The sequence below is a fragment of the Peromyscus maniculatus genome, chromosome 18 (assembly GCF_049852395.1).
Source record: "Peromyscus maniculatus bairdii isolate BWxNUB_F1_BW_parent chromosome 18, HU_Pman_BW_mat_3.1, whole genome shotgun sequence".
NCBI lineage: Eukaryota > Metazoa > Chordata > Mammalia > Rodentia > Cricetidae > Peromyscus > Peromyscus maniculatus.
The window spans coordinates 1,184,324-1,204,388 of record NC_134869.1 but is presented as its reverse complement, the minus strand read 5'-3'; the positions used below and the strand labels follow the sequence as shown (position 1 = coordinate 1,204,388).

Sequence of the window (20,065 nt, the reverse complement as noted above, 5' to 3'; positions counted from 1 at the left end):
CACAAGAGACTTCCAAATGGAATGTTTCCATGGGGGTCTGTAGGCAGGCTGTTTTCCTTTGCTTCTCTCCTAAATGGGCCAGATCTGTGATGGGAGTTTGCCAAAAGAGAGTCAGGGAAAACAGACTCCCGAGTACCCTCCTGGTCTCAGTCTAAAGTCCTGTGCATTGGCCCAAAGCTGGTCCAGACCTAGAGGGAGGCAGTCTGGGAAGGGGTGAGCACCTGCCAGCAGGGACAGCTTGGGGAGGAAGGGGAGCATCTCAAAGAAACATGAGGGACCTTGGAGGCTGGGCTCTGGGCAGATAGCATGGTCACTGGCAAGGGCCAGAGAAAACCTGGCAAGCTCTCAAAGGGCTAGCTAGAGGCCACCTGGGGGCTGGGAGGGAACTCTGGATTTGGCGTAAAAAGACCAGGGCTGGTCATTATGGAATCCTCCATTGTCACTGGCCTTTTAGGCAATTCCCTCAACCTAAGAGCCCCACCTCCACATCTGTACAGGTAAAGGTCCTCTCTACACACACACACACACACACACACACACACACACACACACACACACACACACACACACAGAGAGAGAGAGAGAGAGAGAGAGAGAGAGAGAGAGAGAGAGAGAGAGAGAGAGAGTCTTATTAAGTCATCACAAAGGACAACAAAATGCCCTTGAACCCCTTTCCAGCATGTCCCTACCAACTGTCTCTAATGGAGCCAGTGCCTCCTTCATTGGCTTTGGGACATGCTATTTTTTTTGTTGTTGTTGTTGAGCAGCTTAAATTGGGCAGTTGGGTGTAGGGGGATTAAGGAGAAAGGGTATCATGCAAGAAAGCTTCCTACTGGATAGGACTGGCCTTATGTGAGCTATCACTAGATCCTTCCTTGGAACAAACACACCTGGGAATCACAGGCCCGGGGAACTGATCTTTAAAGTGGAGGATATACGTGTATTTTCATGTGTATTGCATGTATTATAATCAAAACACTTTTAGGGTATAGCTGGGTTCAGATTGGTCAGGAGCATTGGTTGAATGGAGTATTAGCACGGCCTCTTTCACAAGAGACATCCACAGCCATTTCCTCTACTCCCCTTTAGGGACCAATGTTTCAGGCAATTGCCTTTGTGACTTAGCAAAGAGAAGAGAGGGTAGCTTGCCTTGGCTCTGAAAGGGATGCTCCCTGTGCACTCAGCATACTAACACTGCACACTACAGGCAGAGGGTTTTTATGAGCAGAGGATCAGGAAGGCAGAAAGGAACTTTGTTTGGGAAGGTGGCCTCTTGCTGTGACTTTGTGACCTGAATGAATAGGCTCCTGGTGGCCCCCAATCTGTCCTGGGATGTTGCCTCAGACTTTGAAATAACAGTAGGGTCCTGAAAGGCCCACAAGGAATATCAAATAGAGCCTTTCCTTCAGGCCTGTCACCAGCTGGCCTGAGTGGGTGAGAGCAGGAGGCTTCAGGTAGGGGACTTGGGAGGCAGGGGTGAGTTTAACCTGAGAAGCCATGTTAAATGCTCTGTCAGCTACTCTGAGTATCTTGTGAGATGCCTACAGAGAGGTCAGCTGATGTGTTCCAAGGTCCCACTGATTGTGGATTCAGAGACTACTAAATGACTCCTTTAAAGACAGGAGATAGCTTCTAGGTCCAGGTAAAACAATCAGATAGGATGCCAGTGTACACGAATATGTACACGTGCATATAAACATTTATGTATGTATATTCATGAGTATACATAGACATTAACGTACGTGATGTTTATCACAGAGTTGTTTACAAAACCATCCAACAAGCTCTTGGGGCTGAACTACATGAATGGATGTGTTTGGGGTGAAGGAAAAGACATCACCAGCAAATGTTTTTTATAGGATCCCATCGACGTGAACCCATGTCTGCATGTGTGCAGGAATGGGCCAGTCTAGGAAATGTCTTGAAGGTACCCTGCAGACGCCAAGTCTTGGGTATGCTGTTTCCACCATGCTTCCCTCCACCCTTTCTTCTGCAGTTGCATCACTACACAAAAGAAACAATGCAAGAAAACGAGAAACAGACTGGAGAACTGGCAGGGAGAGCGTGGACCAGCAGCCACAGCAGAAAAAAACAGACCCTCCATTCTGTTGTCTAAAATGTTGGGGAATCTGAAACTAACAGGGCTTGTTGTTGTTAGTGCATACAGGTCATCTGATTAATTACTGTCTTCTGACATTTTATATAATATAATAGTTTAGAAGAAGGAAACCTCTGGATAGTGTTGGGTTCTGCAAATATTTACTAAGCACCAAGGTGTCTGCCCCCGAACCCCAACCTGTCACTCAAGAGGTGTGATTGGGTGAGTGATCTGAGCACTGTTTTCTAACTGCTTTCCCCTTCCATGCATGAATGCTGTAAGACACTGCTGTCACATCCATCCATTCCACTTGTGGGAGCCTAGAGGTACAGTTTTGAATCCAAGGCTCCAGCATGCAAGCCAGCATTCCATACCCTAGTGGAAAGAGAAGCCTGGAACCTATGATGCTGGGATTGCCTCCTCTCGGGTGCTGGGATTTTCTAGGTCATTCTCCTTATAGGGGGCACTTTGAAATTGCAGACCCCTAGCTAGCCTGATCTCCAGCTTCCCATGCTTTCTTCCTAGTCCTGAGAGGGAGGCCAGCTGGGGAGGTGAGCTCGTGCCAGTCACTCAGCAAATGGTTTCTCATCGGCATCAGCCTCGCCACATTGCTGGGTGTTAGCTTACCCCAGTCCAGCACGACCAGCAAAAGCAGAGCCAGGCATAGCCTCACCCAAAGCTCCCTGTTGAAATATGTGGATTCATCTGGACTGGGACAGCTGCATCAGGCAGGCAGAGTCTGCCACCCGACCCCGTTTCCTTGAAATCCATCCATACAGGAACACAGCTCCAGCTAGCATGGTGCCAGGCCCTGCAAGCTCCTACTTGTACAAATGGATTTTCAAGCATGTGACCATCTGTACTCTGCCTGTGCCTCGGTGCTTTTCTGGGTGTTAGCAGAAATCTCCAGTGAGGTTTCCAGTGGCCCTAAGAAGGTGGGGAGGGAAAAGGTAGTGATGGCTGTTGATTTCCTCTCTGCACTCCAGCCCCCTGCTATCCATTCTCCAAAAAAGCAGCCAGAGTAAGCTATTGAAATGCCAGTCACTTGTCAGAAATGGCTTGTTCAAAGCTCTTCAGTGGCTTCTCAACTCTTTAACAAGTTCTAGAAGGTTCTATGGGAGCTGCCTTCTGTCTCCTTGGCTCTTTTGCATTATGGAGGAACTGTGTCCCCCCAACCATTCTCCATCTCCCCTTTTCACCTAGAACCTGGTATTGTATTGGATGCTTGTTTATTTGTTCTGCCTCTTCTACCATAGTAAGTGGCAGGACTGTAGAGATCTCACGTCTTAGAAGGTTCCTGGAACTCTAATCCTGACGAAAATGCATGAAATGACATGTTTTGATAGGTGGGGGAAGCTGGGACTCAGATGGATCACAGGTCTTGTCTTGGGTCCTCAGCAGGAGAGGGAGGTGGTGCCGGGCTCATACTTAGCTCCCATGCTTCAGTATTTGAGTGGGTAAAAGCCAAGCGGGAGAATTCTAACAGGGCCATTTAGGGGCAGGCAGACTTTCAGCCAGCATTCTTGGTTAATGGGAAGCAAATCTCTCAGACATCCCATACAGACTCTGGGAGACTCTGCCACCTGTTGGCTGCTGCATCAGAAAGAGGTCATCAATTTATGTGTACCTAGGGAGGAAGGAGCCGTTTCTGCTTCTCTAGGGGAGCTTTCTAGACCACAGGTAGTACCATTTCAACTCAGACAGAGACTTCAAAAATATTTGTTCAATCATTCTTTGCTTCCCAGCTGAGGAAGCAGGGACAAGAAGTGACTTGCCTATGCTGACCCCAAGAGTTAGAAGGCAGTAGAATCAAGGTTACCCAAATTCATCTGGGAGTCTCTGGGCTGGACCTGGGAGAAACAGCACACCCACTTCATGCTACATTTTTCTTCCTCCTGTTTGGTGCACCAGCATTCTAGATCCAGTGCTGGCACCAGCAGAGGGAGTGGTTGGTGCTGGCACTGAGGGGCACTGAACACCCTGGAGGAGTCAGTCCCTTGAGGAAATTCACACTTGTCCCTCGCCTTGGGGTGGAGGAAGGACAAAAACAGCCTCTTTGGGGCAACTGGCCCTTACCTTCCCACTGTCCCAAGAGTAGCCTTGCAGGTTGAAGAAGACCATCAGCTCACTCCCTAAAGTAGACTTAAACTTGAATGAAACATGTCAAGTCACCTCTAAGTATACTGCTGAAAGGGGTCATGGACAAACTAGGATCTGCTAAATTCAGCTAGGCAACTCTTAGAAGTCTGTCTAGCCACATGGCTGGCCCCGGTCTTAAGCCAGAGAGGCAGGACCTAAATTCAACATTAAGCTGATGCTACCTTTGATCTGAGTCAGCCTTTCATGATCATGCCTGGTGGTTCTAAGCATGATATCCTCGCTTACTTTTCCTGTTGGTGCCCAAAGAATGCCTGTAATTGTTACCAACCAGTGGATGGAACAAGGAAACATGTCCCTTTTTGCCCAGCTGGTTCCCAGTTGGTTCTTCATTATGACCGAGATAAAGTGGGGGGTGGAGGTGAAGCCTGGCCCTTAGGCCTTCAACTTTTCATTTGCACCCCCCTGCAGGCTTGCTTCCTAGCCTAGGAGATGATTGGTGCCAGATGCTCCTGTTAGCCAGCATCTTCAGAGCGGCAAAGAGTGGTCCCGCTTTCCATCAGACCCTAATTGGTCTGGGTCTGGCCTTCACCTCCCACTGAACGCTGGCCACTGGCTGTTCCTTCCTCCAGCCAGAACAATGCCTGGCTCTGGCTACTGACCCTGGCCCAAGCAGGCCTGCCAAGCTATGGCTCTCAGGCCTAACTTTGTATATCAAGATTGGCTTCCCACACCCACAACCTTGTTGGAAGGCAGGTTTTGGAAAGGCTAACTACGCACATTAACATATTATTTTGGATCCATCCAAAGGCTCCCCACTCCCAGGAAGGACCAAGATGCCACCTGGAAGATTTCAATCACCAGTTAGCATTTGTATCCATGCTTCCCTTCTCTCCTCTTGCTGGGCTTTTCTGCACTGTCCACTTGGACGGATACCAGTCAACGTCCCTTGCTTCTACCTGACTTGAAATCAAAATGTGCTGGCCCAGAGTAAGTGGGGCAGCCACCGTTCCAAGAGGGGGAAGGTTGGCAGCCAGGCTGTGAGCTTGCAATGCCCCATATGGGGCTCAACTAGCTCTCTCCATTTTCTTTTCTCCTTTCTTAGAACTTCTTGGTTCACTTGCTTACTGCCCTCTAGCTTCTTCATGGCCTTGGGAAGGAGAGGCTTTTCCAAAATAATCAATGCTTCTGTTTCCCTTATGACCTGTATCTCGGTGCTCACAGCCCAATATGGTGTGAATTCACACCTCTATTTTCTTTTCTTTTCTTTTTTTAATTGAAAATAGATTCTTCTCTCATACAATACATCCTGACCACAGTTTCCCCTCCCTCCACTCCTCCCTGTTTCCCCCAACTTTCCCTTTTCCCCAGATCCACCCTCCTCCATTTCCTCCTCAGAAAAGAGCAGGCCTCCAAGGAACAGCCAAACAGGATAAAACAAGATACAATAAGACAAGGCAAAAGTCCTTATATAGGGGCTGGACAAGGGTTCAACAGGAAGAAAAGAGTCCCAAGAGCAGGCAAACCAGTCAGATACACTGACTCTTATATCCCACAGCTAGGGGTCCTACAAAAACCCCAAGCTTACAGCCATAACATATATGCAGAGGACCTGGTGCAGACCCATGCAGGCCGTGAACTTGCCCCTTCAGTCTCTGGGAACCCAGGTGAGCCCTGCTGAGTTGATTCAGTGGGCCATGTTCTCCTGGTGTCCTCCATCCCCTCTGACTCCTACAGTCTTTCCTTCTCCTCTTCTATGGGGTTCCTGGAGCTCCAAGGAGAGGGCTCTGATGGAGACCTCCAATTTAGACTCTCCCTCCACATAATATCTAGCTGTGGGTCTCTGCATCTGCTCCCATCTGCTGCCTCTGCACATCTCCATTTTCAATATGTAAAGGGTAAGGCAGTTTACCAGAGAGAAGATCTGTAGTCATAGCTACTTGGGAAGTGGAAGCAGGCAGATCTCAAGTTCAAGGCTAGGTGAGGCTATATGACAAGATCTGGTCTCAAAATGAAAAAAATTTTTAAGGGAGTGGGGATACAGTTTAATGATAAAGAATTTACCTAGCATGGGCAAGCCCCTAGATTCAATTCCTGTTCTCACACACACACACACACACACACACACACGTTATAGAAGTTGGAATGCAGATTCAATACAGGTTCTAGGTTCCCCCAAGTCCTCATATACTTGACCTCCACACTGCATGCACTTCACACAGTAAGAGGGGCTGCTAAGCCTCCAACAATGCCTGGAAGCTGCCAATTTTCCTCCTCCACTTCTCTTTCTCACCCTCTTTTTTTTTTTCCTGTCCTCTCAGCACAGATTGGGTGTAGGTAATTGGGAATAGATAAACAAATTCAAGGGATTCCCACCAGAAACACCAGTGACATCTGCCCCTGCCCCATTATGTGTGTTTGTCTTCCAGGCCTGGAATCCTGCTGTCTCCTGTGCCCAGCCTGTAGAGCCAGCCAGGCCCTGTTCCCCAAGTGCATATCCCCCTCTGCTATAGATCTCTAGGCCAGGGACCCCAAGTGCATACCTCAACCCCCCTCCAGCTCTCCAGGGCGGGGACCCCCAGTGTATACCTCCCCCTGCACACAGCAGATTCTGCAAGGGTGTTTCCTGTGGATTTGCTGATGTGCTCTGTTAGCTTATGTTTTACTCTTTAAAAAAAAAATCCCAACCAAAGGCATGGGGTGGGGAAGGTGGGGAAGTGAAGACATGAAGTATCCACAGAGTGAGACCCATTTAAACTTCCGTGTCTTTCATAAATAGAAACTTGGATGGCAAGGATGTGAGTAAGCCAGCTCCTGGCTGTTGGAGGAAAACAAAAACTGAGATCTGTGTGACCTTGGTGCCTCCACCATCCCTCCAGAGGCTGAGGCTGTGGTGAAGGGGGCTCGCTCCTGTTTTCTCTGAAGGGCTCAGGAGCATGGCAAATAAGCCACGCCGGTTGTGCTGTATTTCTGGGAGAGGTGATCGGCAATGGTGTCCAGAAGGGCCGGAGGTGAGCTTTCAGCAGCATCACTCCTGTCAACCAGTCTGCACAGTGCTTACTTCCCATTAGCAAACAGTCTCCGCCACTTTGAATGGCAGAGGGATCCAGTGGGCTGATTAGGGCCACTCTGTATTCACTCCTACCCAAAGTCTCTGTAAGTTCAAACCATCAAGATGGCGACTATGCCGAGAAGGACCTTTGAGACAAGACCAGACACACTCCAGTGACTTCAGTGTTCAGAAACGGGGCTCTAGAGAGCATGGGGTACATGACACAGTAGACCATGACTGATGAAAAGAAAGTAGAACCGAAGGAAAATGTCTAGATGGGAAATACAAAGGGACAATAAAATAGGGTCAGGACCTACAAGCGTAAGGGACAGTGGAGTAGAGCCTTTCCAACTTGTTCTTCCTGTGGAAGGGAGGGATGTGGGAAGGTATTGGTAGGCTGAAAGGAGGAACGGCGCTGGTGGGTCGGTGGAAGAGTCACAGCCACGGCAGAACCCAATCATAGTTTTTAGAGCTTTAATGGAGGGAAAGGGGGATCAGGCCTGGTGGAGGAAACAGAGCAGGGACAGAGAGAGAGCGTGGGGGTGCACATCCGGCTTTAAGGCTGGGACGCAGTCGCCCGCTGATGATGTAAGGCACCAGACAAGACCCCGAGCCGCGCATGTACAGAATCCTAACATAGGCAAAACTCACATGGAAAATAAGTGGAAAACAAAGTGAATGTCGGTCCCAAGGGACCCCTACCCCAGGGCTCTTCCTGCCACTTAGAGCTTGTTGTATAATAAGATTCTCCCTCCTATCCTCAAACCCTGTATTTCCACACTCAGATAAGCAGTGACTCAGTAGTAACAGGTAGACTCATTAAATCACACCAGAAGTTAAGATCTACCCTCATAACAAATCGTTCACACACAAGATTTTAAGCAGACAGTGGTGATGCCTTAGGTTGAGTGGCCCTGATGGATGCTCCACCTCCTCTCACCCCCTCTCCTGGGAGGTTGATATTCATCCCCATCATGGTGATTAGAGCTGAAGGACAGACACAAACAAGTAAAGGGTGGTGGGGAGACTGGGAAAGAGGGCCAGAGGCAGAGGAGGGACCCCCAGAATCTGTGACAACCTCTATCACGACAACAACTTAGGAAAAATGAAAAGACTCTTCTGATATGTGTATGCCCACAAGGTCAGCTTGTTAGGAGAAGGTTACCACAGGGAGATAAAACCATAGTCAAAACATGGGACAGCCTGGCCTAGGTCACAGATGCCACACACTGTACTGATAACTCTGAGATGGCCATGACACAGAAAGTTAAAGGAGTTTATTTTTGGTGACCCTGAAAGTCCCATCCATCCTTTGAAATGTGCCCAGCTCACTGGTGTTGAAGCAGGCACTTCCAGAAGGTTAAGTAAGTGTGGCCCAAAGATGATCAAGAGGGACTCTAGAGTCAGGCCACCTGGACTGTCAGCTGGGTCCCCCACTTCCTCATCAGATGAAAATCACTTATTCCCATCAGCCTCTATGCTATGAGATGGTGCTCAGGACAGCACTTATTCTATGAGATCCTAATGAGGCTCAAAATGGGACAATCCATATAAAGTACTCAGCACTGACCATGCACAGTACCTGCGTATAAATAAGGACACCTGTTGTAATCAGTAAGAGTCTTGAATGAGTGACATACTCGAAGCCAGTAGATTTCTCATCGTTGGGGAAAGCTGCCAACAGGCTCCAGTGACTCACTGGTGTTTGGGGTCAATGTCAGGCTACATGTGTTCAGCTGCGGTGCTCCTATTGCTTATTGTAAAAGAGCTTTAGTGTAGCATTGGAAATGTGTCCTCTTGGCTCTGTGTTGTTGCACTTGGGAGTGTCTAGAAGCAGTAGTTAAGTGCTTCAGGAGTAGCTAAGCTGCTTTGCAGTGTCGCTTCACGTGGACAGCAGAGGGGCAAGCGATGGGTCACATGTGGTCATGTAGGTCACACAGGTAAAGCACTGACTTCAGCTCTACAGTGAAGGTGCATGGGAGAAATGATTTGTGCTGTGCGTATTTTGAGGGTGCTTTGTGCTGAGGCAGTTGCTGTAGGAGATGGGACCCTAGTGTCCAACAATAAGGTGTGGTCAGAATGGTACCCAATTTATCATGTCAGCCCGCTCTCAGAGTACATCTGTACTGTTAACTGATGGGGACAAGCACACTCTGCATGGCTTAGAAAGCCAGGAACCATCCCAGAAGCTAGACAGATCCACACGAGCTCCTCTAGTCTGTAGTAGAGTCCTTAGACAGCGCAAAAGTTTGAAGGAGCTGATTCCCCCACAAAGTTCTCAGCAACAACGGCCTTCCTAAGTCCTCTCCTGATCAACCTTGGCAGTCTCTTCTCATTCCTCACTTCTGATGCATCTGACCTTTTGGTTGAGCATTCCATGCTTGTTGAATGTTGAGTAATAGAAAAGGGCGAGCTCTGTGGCTGGGCACATCTGTATTTAATTTCTATTGTTGTATGACCTCTGACAAGTTCCTCAACTCTCCTGAGTCTTGTCTCTTTCTGTATCCAATGGAAATACTACCTTTAGTTTTGAGGAGCAGATATTGTATCTGTAAGTATGTGTCTTGCTCACTGTTGTAGTTTACCATCTGGCACAGCGTCTGGCATGTGTGAGTAGACCATCAGGAGATATTTACTGAACGCACAGAGGTTCAGGTACTGTGGGTCCTGTAGAGGAGGAAGTCATGGACTAGATAGTCTTTTCTCTCTATCACTGACCCTTCTTCTCAGTTACACTGGCCAGGCCAGGGAAGATTGTTCAGAAATACCAAAAGTTGGTTTTATAATTTTGTCATTACCCACCATGACCAGAAGAGGTGGCAATTAGCATTCTTTACCTATATTTTGTTTAAAGTAGGTGGGACTTGAAGAGGCACTTAGAGCTTATCTCAGAGAAACATTTCTTCATGCCCTCGAGGACAGCTATTTCTGATTAACTGTCTTAGTGCTTACACACTTAAGAGTTTTTCTCATACCTGTTCTACCTGAGTATCCATCATGCCTGGGCATGGGTGTGGTGAGCTGGTGGGCCAGGTCCAGTAACACCTATTTCCAGTAGGATCTTCCCTAGCTTTTTCCATTCGATAGTCACAACCTTGCTGGCTTGTTGTAGATGGTAGAGCTGGAGGAAGCTCTGATTATTTGAACAGCTACCTAAAGAACATGTTGAAGTCATACCGGGGTTTCCTGACATCTGTGCTGTACAAATATATTGCAGACACAGAGCAGACCTTGCTGAATGCTCAAACCACAGTAATGCCTCCTGCCCCTCCCAGTGCCTTCTGGGAACAGAACTGCTGTCTGCAGGTCTGCTGTACAGAGGGGAGGTCCCTTGGCTTAATGGTGGTTCAGTTCCTAGACCTCTCCCAGCATCCCTCAGCTCTTCGAGCAAACAAAATCCCAATTAGGAGAAAAAATCAAATGCTATAGACAGCTCCTGAGACGCTGCCAGCTGTTCTGCCCTCACAAACGACCCGACCCGAAAGCTCAATGTTCTGAGAACCGTTGGAGGGCACGGTATTTTTCTGGGCACTGCTTCAAAGGGGCTGTGGTTGAAGACCAGGCTGCTATTCTGGTGGCCACTTGTGTGGGATAAAGTTTCCCATGGGCCCATGGGGAGGGGCTAGAGCCCAGGAGGGAGGGTGAGGGTGGTCCAAGGCCCCCTTGCCAAGTGTGAACCAATGGCAAAGAGCAAGTGGGCAGGCAGTCTTGAACCCTGAGTGCTTCTGAGCTTGGCAGAAGTCAGTGTACACCCTCGACCCTGTGTCTTCTCTGTCCACAGCACAGATGACCAACCAAACACCCAAGGCAAACCCACTTTAGGAGGCTAAGGGGTTTGATTTGGGGGAGGGTATGGGAAGGTGCAGGGCTGTATTAAATCCTAACTTTGAACTCCAGCAATGGGATGCAAACTGGAAGGAGTTCACTGTGGAGCTGGTACAAAGAAGGGCATGTAAGACCCAAACTCGTTTTTTGGGGTTTCTTGAGACTTTTTGGGAGGGGGGTTCTCCCCTGGGAGCACATGTTCTAAGGATGCCTTCCCTCGAGGACTCGACACTCACCTGGGAAATCAGTCCCACGGCAGGCTGTGTTTTTTGTTACTCTGTAGGCTAGGATCTTTACTTACTGGTCTCTAGCCTATAGGACCTTAGGTCCATTCCTTTGTGCCTCTAGGGACTTCTCAGATGGCAAGTGGAGCAGGATGCCCCCTCTAGCCTGTGGTTCTCTTCTGTACCTCCTCCTTCCCTCTTCTTGTCTCATAAGACAGAAAGAAGGTTCCTGAAGGTGGGAGCCATGTCCACCTACTAAATGCCAGATCTCTAAGGCATGCTGTTGGGTCATAGTGCTTTATAGTCTTCCGAATAAATCCTGACCAATGAACAGATCAATCTCAAGTGCTTGTCATAGGTGGAGGGAGAGAAAGAGACGAGGAGGGGAGGGGGCAGAAAAGAGGAACACAAACAGTAAATAAGCAGAAAAAGCAGGATGGGATGTGGCCAGAGGGGGCAGCTGAACTCAGGGCGCCTACCTGCCAAGGCTGCTGCAAGGGCTAGAAGAGCTTTCAGTGGGAGCTTCCTTTAGGTTCCTGAGCCGGAGTTCCTCATCTCCCTGGGTCTGGGTGCAGCCCTTTCATAGAGACAGCAGGTTGACTGAGGCCTCCTGTATCAGCATCCCCTGACTCACTTCTCCTGGAGTGTGAATCTTCCCTGTTTGATACCAGGGTCTCTTCTTGGGTTCTCAGCTCACATTTCACCTACCTCCTTCTTGTCTAAGTAGCCCTGAAGAACTGGGACTCCTGATCTACCCCAGGAGGCTCAACAGGAAAACAATCCCTTTTCTGGGTTTTTCTGTTACCTTGCATTCCCTCTCCCTGCCTCATTCATTCATTCATTCATTCATTCATTCATTCATTCAGCGAACATTTTGGGGAACCTGCTGCATTGTAGGCTTGGTGCTAAGTGCTGACACTTCCCGTTGTCCCTGTCATCTGGTTGCTAGAGATGCTGTTGAGTCCCCAAAGAACTGATCATGTAAGAACAACTCCCCAGAAGGAAAAAGGGAATTGGAATAGAAGAGAGTGTATGGGCGCAGCTTTGCCTGTGGAAACCGGGAGGCTTTAGCATTTCAATTAAGGAGACCGACATGGAGGTCGATGCCCAAGTGGCCCCTTATAGTGCCTTGCAGGCTTACACCACAGAAATACCATGGACCTTCTCAAGGTCCTTGCTCCCAGCTCAGTCACCTTTACATCCAGGAACCAGCCACCCCTAGGACTTTTGCCCTGTCCTTGGCCAAATGGTGCATATCTTTCTCCTGAATTGCCAGTGGCCCAGGAAACAATTAAAGGGTGACTGCCTTTAAAAGCAATTGGATTAGAAATTAAATGCATTAATCCCAAATCTGAGATGATGCCTGGGGGCCAAGGACCCCTGCCATTGGCCTCTCAGAGCTTCCCACTGAGGTCATCATTGTGGAAAGGAAAACAGGAGCGTTTTAGAAGTTTTGTTTTCTGTTCCTTTTGGGTGACCTCCAAGTTTCAGGCACCCTGACCTCCTGGCCCTGTACTCTCTGGCCTTCCTTCCATGGCCCCTTTATTTCCTGCACAAATGGTGTCACCAGGGGCTGTTTCTTGGTTTCTGGCTCAAGCAGATGTACACAGTGCATACAAGGTGGGACCCTGAACAAATCCTCCCAAGGATTGAGGACTGAGCATCCCCATGCCAGGCTTGCCCAGGGACCCCAGAGCACAAAGGAGGTACCAGCCACAAAGTACCAAACCTGGGAGCTCTGGAGTGGGGAGGTTTTAATGGCATTCCCTGAGAAGGAATTGGGCTGAAATGATTTGCAGCTTTCCAGATTTTCAGAGAGTGTGTGGATTGGGTTTATTTTTAGCCACAGGCATTCATTTCTTGCCAAAAAAACCTGCTTAAATAAAACCAAGATTAATATTTTTACTTGACGGAAAGAGTTAGTCAGGACAGGCTTTGAACTGGAGCCTGCTTATCTTGATGGGGAGTGCATTTATAATGTCTGGCCTTGGCTTGACATCAACAAAAAGGGCCTTTGAAACTGACAAGGAAGAGCCCCGGGGAACCAGGAGAGGATGCAGGAAGTGCCTGTTTGGGGGAGGGGTGTCTTCCTGGAAAGTGGGAAGAGGGCCCTGGCTTTACTAGGGGCCAGCTGCAGTTCTGCCTCATTCCCAGCCAGTTCCTCCCCCTCCCCGCTCCTCCTAACGTCTGGTCCAAATTTCTGCTTCCTCTAATTTCAGATGCTCCAAACAAGGTGTCTTCTGCAGGACGGATCCAGAACAGATGTTTCTGATGCCCCTCCCCCAAGACAGACTCCACTCCCTTGTGCAGTAGGGGCTCTGGCCCTGGGTCCTGCCTCTGTGTTTGCCATACTTGCCTATTTTTATGTGTTTCTCCTGCCTCTGGACTTGGAGATCCTAGGGGCCTCTCGGTATCCCTGAGTGGGGCACAGGCCTCAGTATGGTGGATGGATGGAGGTTTATCTGACTTACCAACTGAGAATTACCCTTTTGATGTCTCAAAAGCTAAGAAAGACTTGGTTATCTTCCACAGCTTACAAAAGAGAGTCACTTATCAATTTTTTTTAAAGTCATCTTCTTGTCGTATGGCACTGAATATGTGAAAATCACATTGAACTTTGTGTCTGCAGCCCGAATGCTCTGAGTAGAGCACTTGGTCAAACAAAGCACTTACCTTGGGAGCCTACACTCTACTGGGGAAGTAGAGTTAATTGACAGGCAGGTGGCCTGAGGGTGGCAGGTGTCAGATAGAGCACCACGAGGAGCCTGGAGGAGGGGTGTGCAGGGAGGCATTGGAGACCGGCACCCCGACCAGGGTGGAACAAATAGGTGATGAAGGGGGTTATCAGGAGTGAAGCAAGGGTGTCCAGGCTTAGCAAGTGTACAAGTACAGCTCTGGGGGGTGTGTTTGGAGTGGCGGGTTTAGGACTTGAGTAAGCTGTCATTCCCTGAGATGGAGAAGGCCCCCAGAGGCCTGGTTATGGGTGTGTCCTATTACCAGGAGCTCAGTGTTGGACTAAGTTGTACCTCACACAGCTTAGTAGAATTCCAGGTGTGAGTGCCTTGGTAAGAGGGCCGAGAGTCCCGGAAGTTCTGGATTAGGGGTTCTAGGTAGGTACGAGTTGTCACTCACACACGGGCTATGTAGAAAAGCATAGTTGTCAGTAAGACGCTGACTAAGTAAGAACACACTGTCGACTGGACTGAGCCTCTTGAAGGTTATGGGTAATTCTGACAAACGGGCTTTCAAGAGACGGGACGAGAACCAAGGGGCCTGTGAGGGAAAGCACCTGTGAGGTTGGTAATCATAACCCACTGTTTCTGTGCTGGGATGGGAAGTGGCCACAGTGACGGTGCCTCCCATGATCTCAGGCTACTACCACTGACTTGCTAGAGGTCTTCTTGGTCTGACTTTATGGCTTGAGCCTCTTCAGAGGGATTTTTAGAGTTTGGGGTCATGGCCCCCACAAGGCTGAGGGCTACAAAGACCCAGGGGCTTCTAAGGCTCTTTCATCTTTATTTCTGCTGCCTTGTCCTCAAATGTGGATACATTTATGGTCCCCAAAGGGACAACAGGTTCCTGAGAAGGACCTTGAAAAGGATGAGGGCCGGAGTGGGGGGGGTCCTGTGTGTTCTCAGGGGAAGGCTTCTGGTTTCCTCTGAAGAGCCAGAAAGTCTATGAGTCTATAAGTGCTGTCCAGCCCCCTGCCTCCAAATCACCCACTCAGCTCCACAGTTAGAAAGTGCTTTATGCATACACATTGTCCTGTGCTGGGCAAGCACTGTAAGCTAAATAAATGATTTACCATGATCTGTTCATGGTGATTATTTATAGATTCTTGTTGCTAATAAGAGAGGGGAAAGGGAAGGGAGGGAGGGAGGGAGAGAGACAGAATGGGAAGGGTAGCCTCAAGGTTGGGTAAGTTGATGAAGATTGTTGGGGGACATATCAGGCACCCCTTTCTAGTCTCATTAGAGCTGACAATGGGTGTGGAGTACAGTTATGAACTATTCTGCAAAGAGTCAATGACAATCTTCTTTCTTGGGGTACCCTCCGTTTTCCTCCACACCGGGATGCAAAACTGCTCAGTAGGTACCAATAACAGGTACAGCAATTCCCATCTGATGGAGTCACCCCCGTGGGAGCGCAGTGGAGTGCGCACAGTCTGGGCACATAGGGCTTAGTCTGTTGATGGCAGTTTCTGTCAATATATTCTAGCTCTCCACTGCGCATGCAGGTGCAATGCAAAGAGATGCAGGAACTGGTGGAGTTGGTAGGCAGCTGGCTGAGCAAAGAATCTCTGCTCTGCCCTTCTTGGACAGGTTTACACAGAGTCCTGTCTGCCCTGGAGTTTCTACATTTCCAGAGCCAGCCATGTGGCTCCTAGGAGAGAATAGATGGAGTGGTGTAGCTTTTGATGGGAACCTGAGATAGGTGATCTCCATTAACTTGGGGCCTTTGTTCCCCAGATTAGCCACACCATCAGCCCACTGCTTAAGCTTTTCCAGCTTGCCAGTAGGAAAATCTGTCCATTCAGTCAGGGAGAGAAAGGTCTCGCTTTGATTGATAGTGGTTGGATTGGTGGAGGAGGGTGGAAGGTTGTAGAGAGAGACGTGGGCCAGCTCCAGGGTGTCTTGTCCTCTGAATATGCTGATTAATAGCAGATGTGTGATTCCTAGAGATCCACCAGTGATGTGCGTGCCCTGAAACTGTTCTTGTTTAAAGTTGGGGGTGGGCCACGGGGCGGGAGAAAAGTAACAACCTCCTCTGCTTGGAAGTGCTGTACTCTGCCTGACTTGATTTTGCAAACACTGACCAATCTACCCAAAAGCTATGTGCTTTCCGGCCTGCTTTTCCAGGCCGCTAATACACTCGAGAACTCCACACTTATTTGCGGGTCTGTGAGCCAGTTCCCAAGCACCTGCAGCCTGCTCTTTTCCTTTCTGTGGTCTGTAGATTGAAACCAGGGCATTCTGGGCAAACCTTTCCCCAGCCAGCCTCTAGGCAGTGTCTTCTTAGGAACTTTAAGTTGAACTATTATTGACTCCTTAATTAATCTCTTCCTGTCCCTTTTAATCTCCATGGCCTCAGAAGCAGAGAACTCAGAGGGCCTAGGGAGCCTCAGAGGCTAAGTCAGGCTGGGCCTCCTTCCTCTGGCTTCTGGCAGCACTTATGTCCCTTGGCGATTTTTTTCTCTGGTGCTAAACTCCACCTTGTCTCCCTGCTAGACTGCAGTCTGTGGAAATAGGAAATAGGCCCTGTATTTCTTGCTGTCACCCCTACCAAGCATTCATGCTTCCAGACACCAGCCTAGGCCATGCCCAGGCTGGCTCAGCTGCTGGAGGACATTGGGTGAATAGTGTGTGGCCACTCTCTAGCAGGAATAAAGAGAACCTGTGTCCAGCCTGGTCCATCTCAAAGCTGCCATTTGAAAGTGGAGGGAGAGGCTAGATGTGATGTCAGCTCCAAGTTTTGAAGCAGTTTTCTGTTGCTGTTGAAGTCTTGGACACACCCCAGCCCTCTTGTTCCCCGTGGCCCCGGCCTGGGCCAGTGACTGCCTCCGGGGAAAGCTTACTGCCAAACAGGAAAGCACAGACTAACACGCATCCAAGTTTCACAGGACAAACTAAAGCAAATGAAGTTATAATAATTCACAAGCCAAATAGGTGGATTTGGGGCTGGCAAGCAATTTGACTTGGAAGGGCTGCACATCTATTTGGAAGCACAGGATGTTGTTTAATTTTAGTTTAGCTTCGAGAGGTTTTGTTTCTGTAGAGAAAACATTGGTGTGGCCCCCGTCTCTGCTTCTGCCTCCCTCTCTCTGGACCACAGATTCCACCTTGTTTGGAGGTCCCACTAGACCTAGGGGCCATCTGTAGTGACAAGACAAGACACTGATGGTGGAGATGCTGCAGCCTGAAGGCCTCATGCACATTAGTTCTGGTCACCTCAAGTGTGCTCCCTAGCATTCTCTGTGATTTTTACAAGCTTTTTTGATGAGTTTCCCTTCACTTTCATCCCAGCCAGGAGTCTCTCCTCTACCCTACTCCTAGCTGACAGGGCTTTAGGGTAGACAACTATCAAGTGAGGTTCTGGTAGCTGGCACAGTGCTAGTGAGATAAGATGCATGGTGCTTAGGGTAGATCACACACTGTTCTTGGTGCTTGTTCTTGTTCCTCGCAGCAACTTTCAGATGACTGCTACCATCACTCCCACCTTATACATTAGGAAACTAAGGCCAGAGAGGTTTAGTAAATTCCCTGTGGTCACACGGCACCAGTGCTGGGATTTGACTCCACACTGGGAGCCTGCCAAGCCCAGGTCTTTATGGCATTCTTCCACTAGTTATAAGTGTGTCACTTGTAATCAATGTGAGTGGCACTGGGACAAGAAAGCCAGAGAGATCTTTAGGGCAAAGAGCTGTAGTGGGGCCACATAGTAACGGTAGGATTTGAACTCTGTTGTAACTCTCTGAGCATAAAAACTCAGTGTGTTTTCTCTAAACTGTCCCCAGACGAAAATGTTCCAAGCTCAGGCCATTTCAGGGTAAGAAAAGATTTGGCTGATCTTTTGTGCAGAAGCTTCCAGAAGTACCCAGCTTTATAGGGCAGGCTTGCTTAAGACATTTTATGTCTAAATCAAGGTCAGCTCTTTGCAAGTCAGGAAAGGCTAGATGCTGCTATTTAAAGGAATTTCTCTTGCCATTTCCCCTTAGACAAAACCTTACTCTGCAGTTTACCTTCTGGGTAAATGAAGCTGGTGAATATGAACTCGATTCAGCTCCTCGAGAATGAGAATCAGTTGTTAAGTCCAGGTGGATCTGCTTGCTGCCCAGCGGCTGGGCTGTTCCAGTGTGGCCCTGGGGTTAGGGTAGATGAAAGAGTCTCTGGGGCCTCTGGGAAGATGGCCTGCTGCCTGCTGCTGCTGGTCTAGCAAAGTCAGACACAAGACATGAAGGGAGGGCCTTCAGGGATGTTGTTCTGGAACCTTGTCCATGTCTGGCTTGTAGAGCAGACCTGGAAAGAGCCGTCCATCCCCTCTGAACGAACGGCCTCAGCCTCTGGAGCTGGCTTTGCCCGTGGGCTTTGTGTTGCCAGGACAGTGAAAAGGTCTAGAGAGGGTCATTGATTCATTCAAGTTCTGATTTCGTGTCTAACCGCAAAAGTGTGATCTAGGTCCAGTAAGCAAGAAAGCCTAGAGGGATGGGGACTCGTCCTCATGAAGATTTTTTAAGCAAAAAGATGAGTCAGAGTATAGAAACATTAGGGGGAAGACACTAAGGAATCCAGCAAAATGAAAATGTGTGTGTGTGTGTGTGTGTGTGTGTGTGTGTGTGTGTGTGTGTGTGAGAGAGAGAGAGAGAGAGAGAGAGAGAGAGAGAGAGAGAGAGAGAGAGAGAGAGAGAGACCCTTTTACATGCGTAAAGGGTGTTCAATTCCACAATCATTTTTGGAATATTTATTCAAAGAGTGGGTTGGAATGAGTTGTGTGTTTGCTCCATGTCTAACAGGAGGAACTTGAGTTTGGAATGTCGAGAGCTTCTTAGAGCCGAAGCGTTTGGTTCACAGCCCAAATGACAGTAAAAATGCCTCCAGTATGCAGCACCCTAGCCGTAGAGCTTCAGCGGCCGCACCGTCCCCCTGCAGCGGCCGCACCTTTCACTAGTTCTTAGAATCAGGTGGTCTTCCCCACATACACACAGAGAGACCTACTTTCTGCAGGTCCACTTTCCCCCTTTCCATACCTGGCCGTTGATTGCTCTGCCGGGCTGGCTGTAAAAACTCCTGAAGACTGCTTTGGAGGGGAAACAGAAGGAAAAGTCTCTTAACCAATCCCTATTCATTGATGAGCAAAGTCTCACCAAGGAGTGCCAGACCCTGGAAGACTGGAGACAGCCTACACCGACTGGGAGGAAGCTGTGAAAGAATGACTGATGCTACTGTGTAGAGCGGGTGTGCACGGACAGTGCATTTGTAGCCTTCCTTCCATTTTTGATGCCCAGGATGATGATTCTAATGGCATTTATCTAAAGAAGGTACATCGAAGGCAAGGATGTGTTTCACCTGCTCTATCGCACCAGTTCAGAGGATCTAGACTATTGTGAAGCTTGTTTTGGGGATGGGAAGCCAGAATCCAAGTTTCCTACTTGTCTTGGGTCACAATATCCATGAACAGTGGCGCTGGGATGGGGACTACTCATCAGGCCCCCTCAGACCTAGACTTGGTTGCAATTCCTTGCTTAGTGCTGGGCACAGTGGGCCAATCAGAATGCTGACTTGGGGTGCCGAGGGAGCTGGAGTTCATCATAGCCCTGTGCATGTGCCAGGACATGAAGAACTCCTGATGAGACAGCAGACCAGGAGGAGATGCCCCTTCCAGGTGTGGTTCAGGCCTTCCTAACCCCTTCCCTCTCTGTCTTGCTCTCTCTCCAGTGATCCGAGCCAAAGTGGTGGGAAAGAAGCTGGTGAAGGAGGGGCCCTTTGGCACGCTGGTCTACACCATTAAGCAGATGAAGGTGGGTGACGTCATCACTGGCCTCAGGAGGGATCTTGAGGGTTTGCCAGAAGAGTCATGGCCAAGGGAAGCCGAGTAGTTGGAACTGGAATGTGTGTTTGCTCAGTGTAGAAGCCCCAGCCCATCCTAGGGAGCTGCTGAAGCAGCAGGAAGAGAGGGTGGCTGCTTGCTCCAAAGCCAGTGCAGGCAGACTCATTCATAGGTCTTGGTTGGGAGACCGAACCTTGGAACCAGATGGCAGATAGCTTTGTTACT

The 20,065-nt window shown here is 49.1% G+C and overlaps 2 protein-coding genes across 4 annotated transcripts in view; one reads left to right on the top strand and one right to left on the bottom strand.

Moving 5' to 3' along the window:
* The window catches only part of Syn3 (synapsin III), a 445,154-nt gene that overhangs the window by 252,657 nt on the left and 172,432 nt on the right, over nt 1–20,065 (bottom strand). The window lies entirely within an intron of this gene.
* The window catches only part of Timp3 (TIMP metallopeptidase inhibitor 3), a 48,347-nt gene that overhangs the window by 17,637 nt on the left and 10,645 nt on the right, over nt 1–20,065 (top strand). The window contains exon 2 of the mRNA XM_006986950.4: nt 19,729–19,811. Coding sequence (XP_006987012.1) covers nt 19,729–19,811 — 83 coding nt within the window. The remainder of the gene's footprint in view (nt 1–19,728; nt 19,812–20,065) is intronic.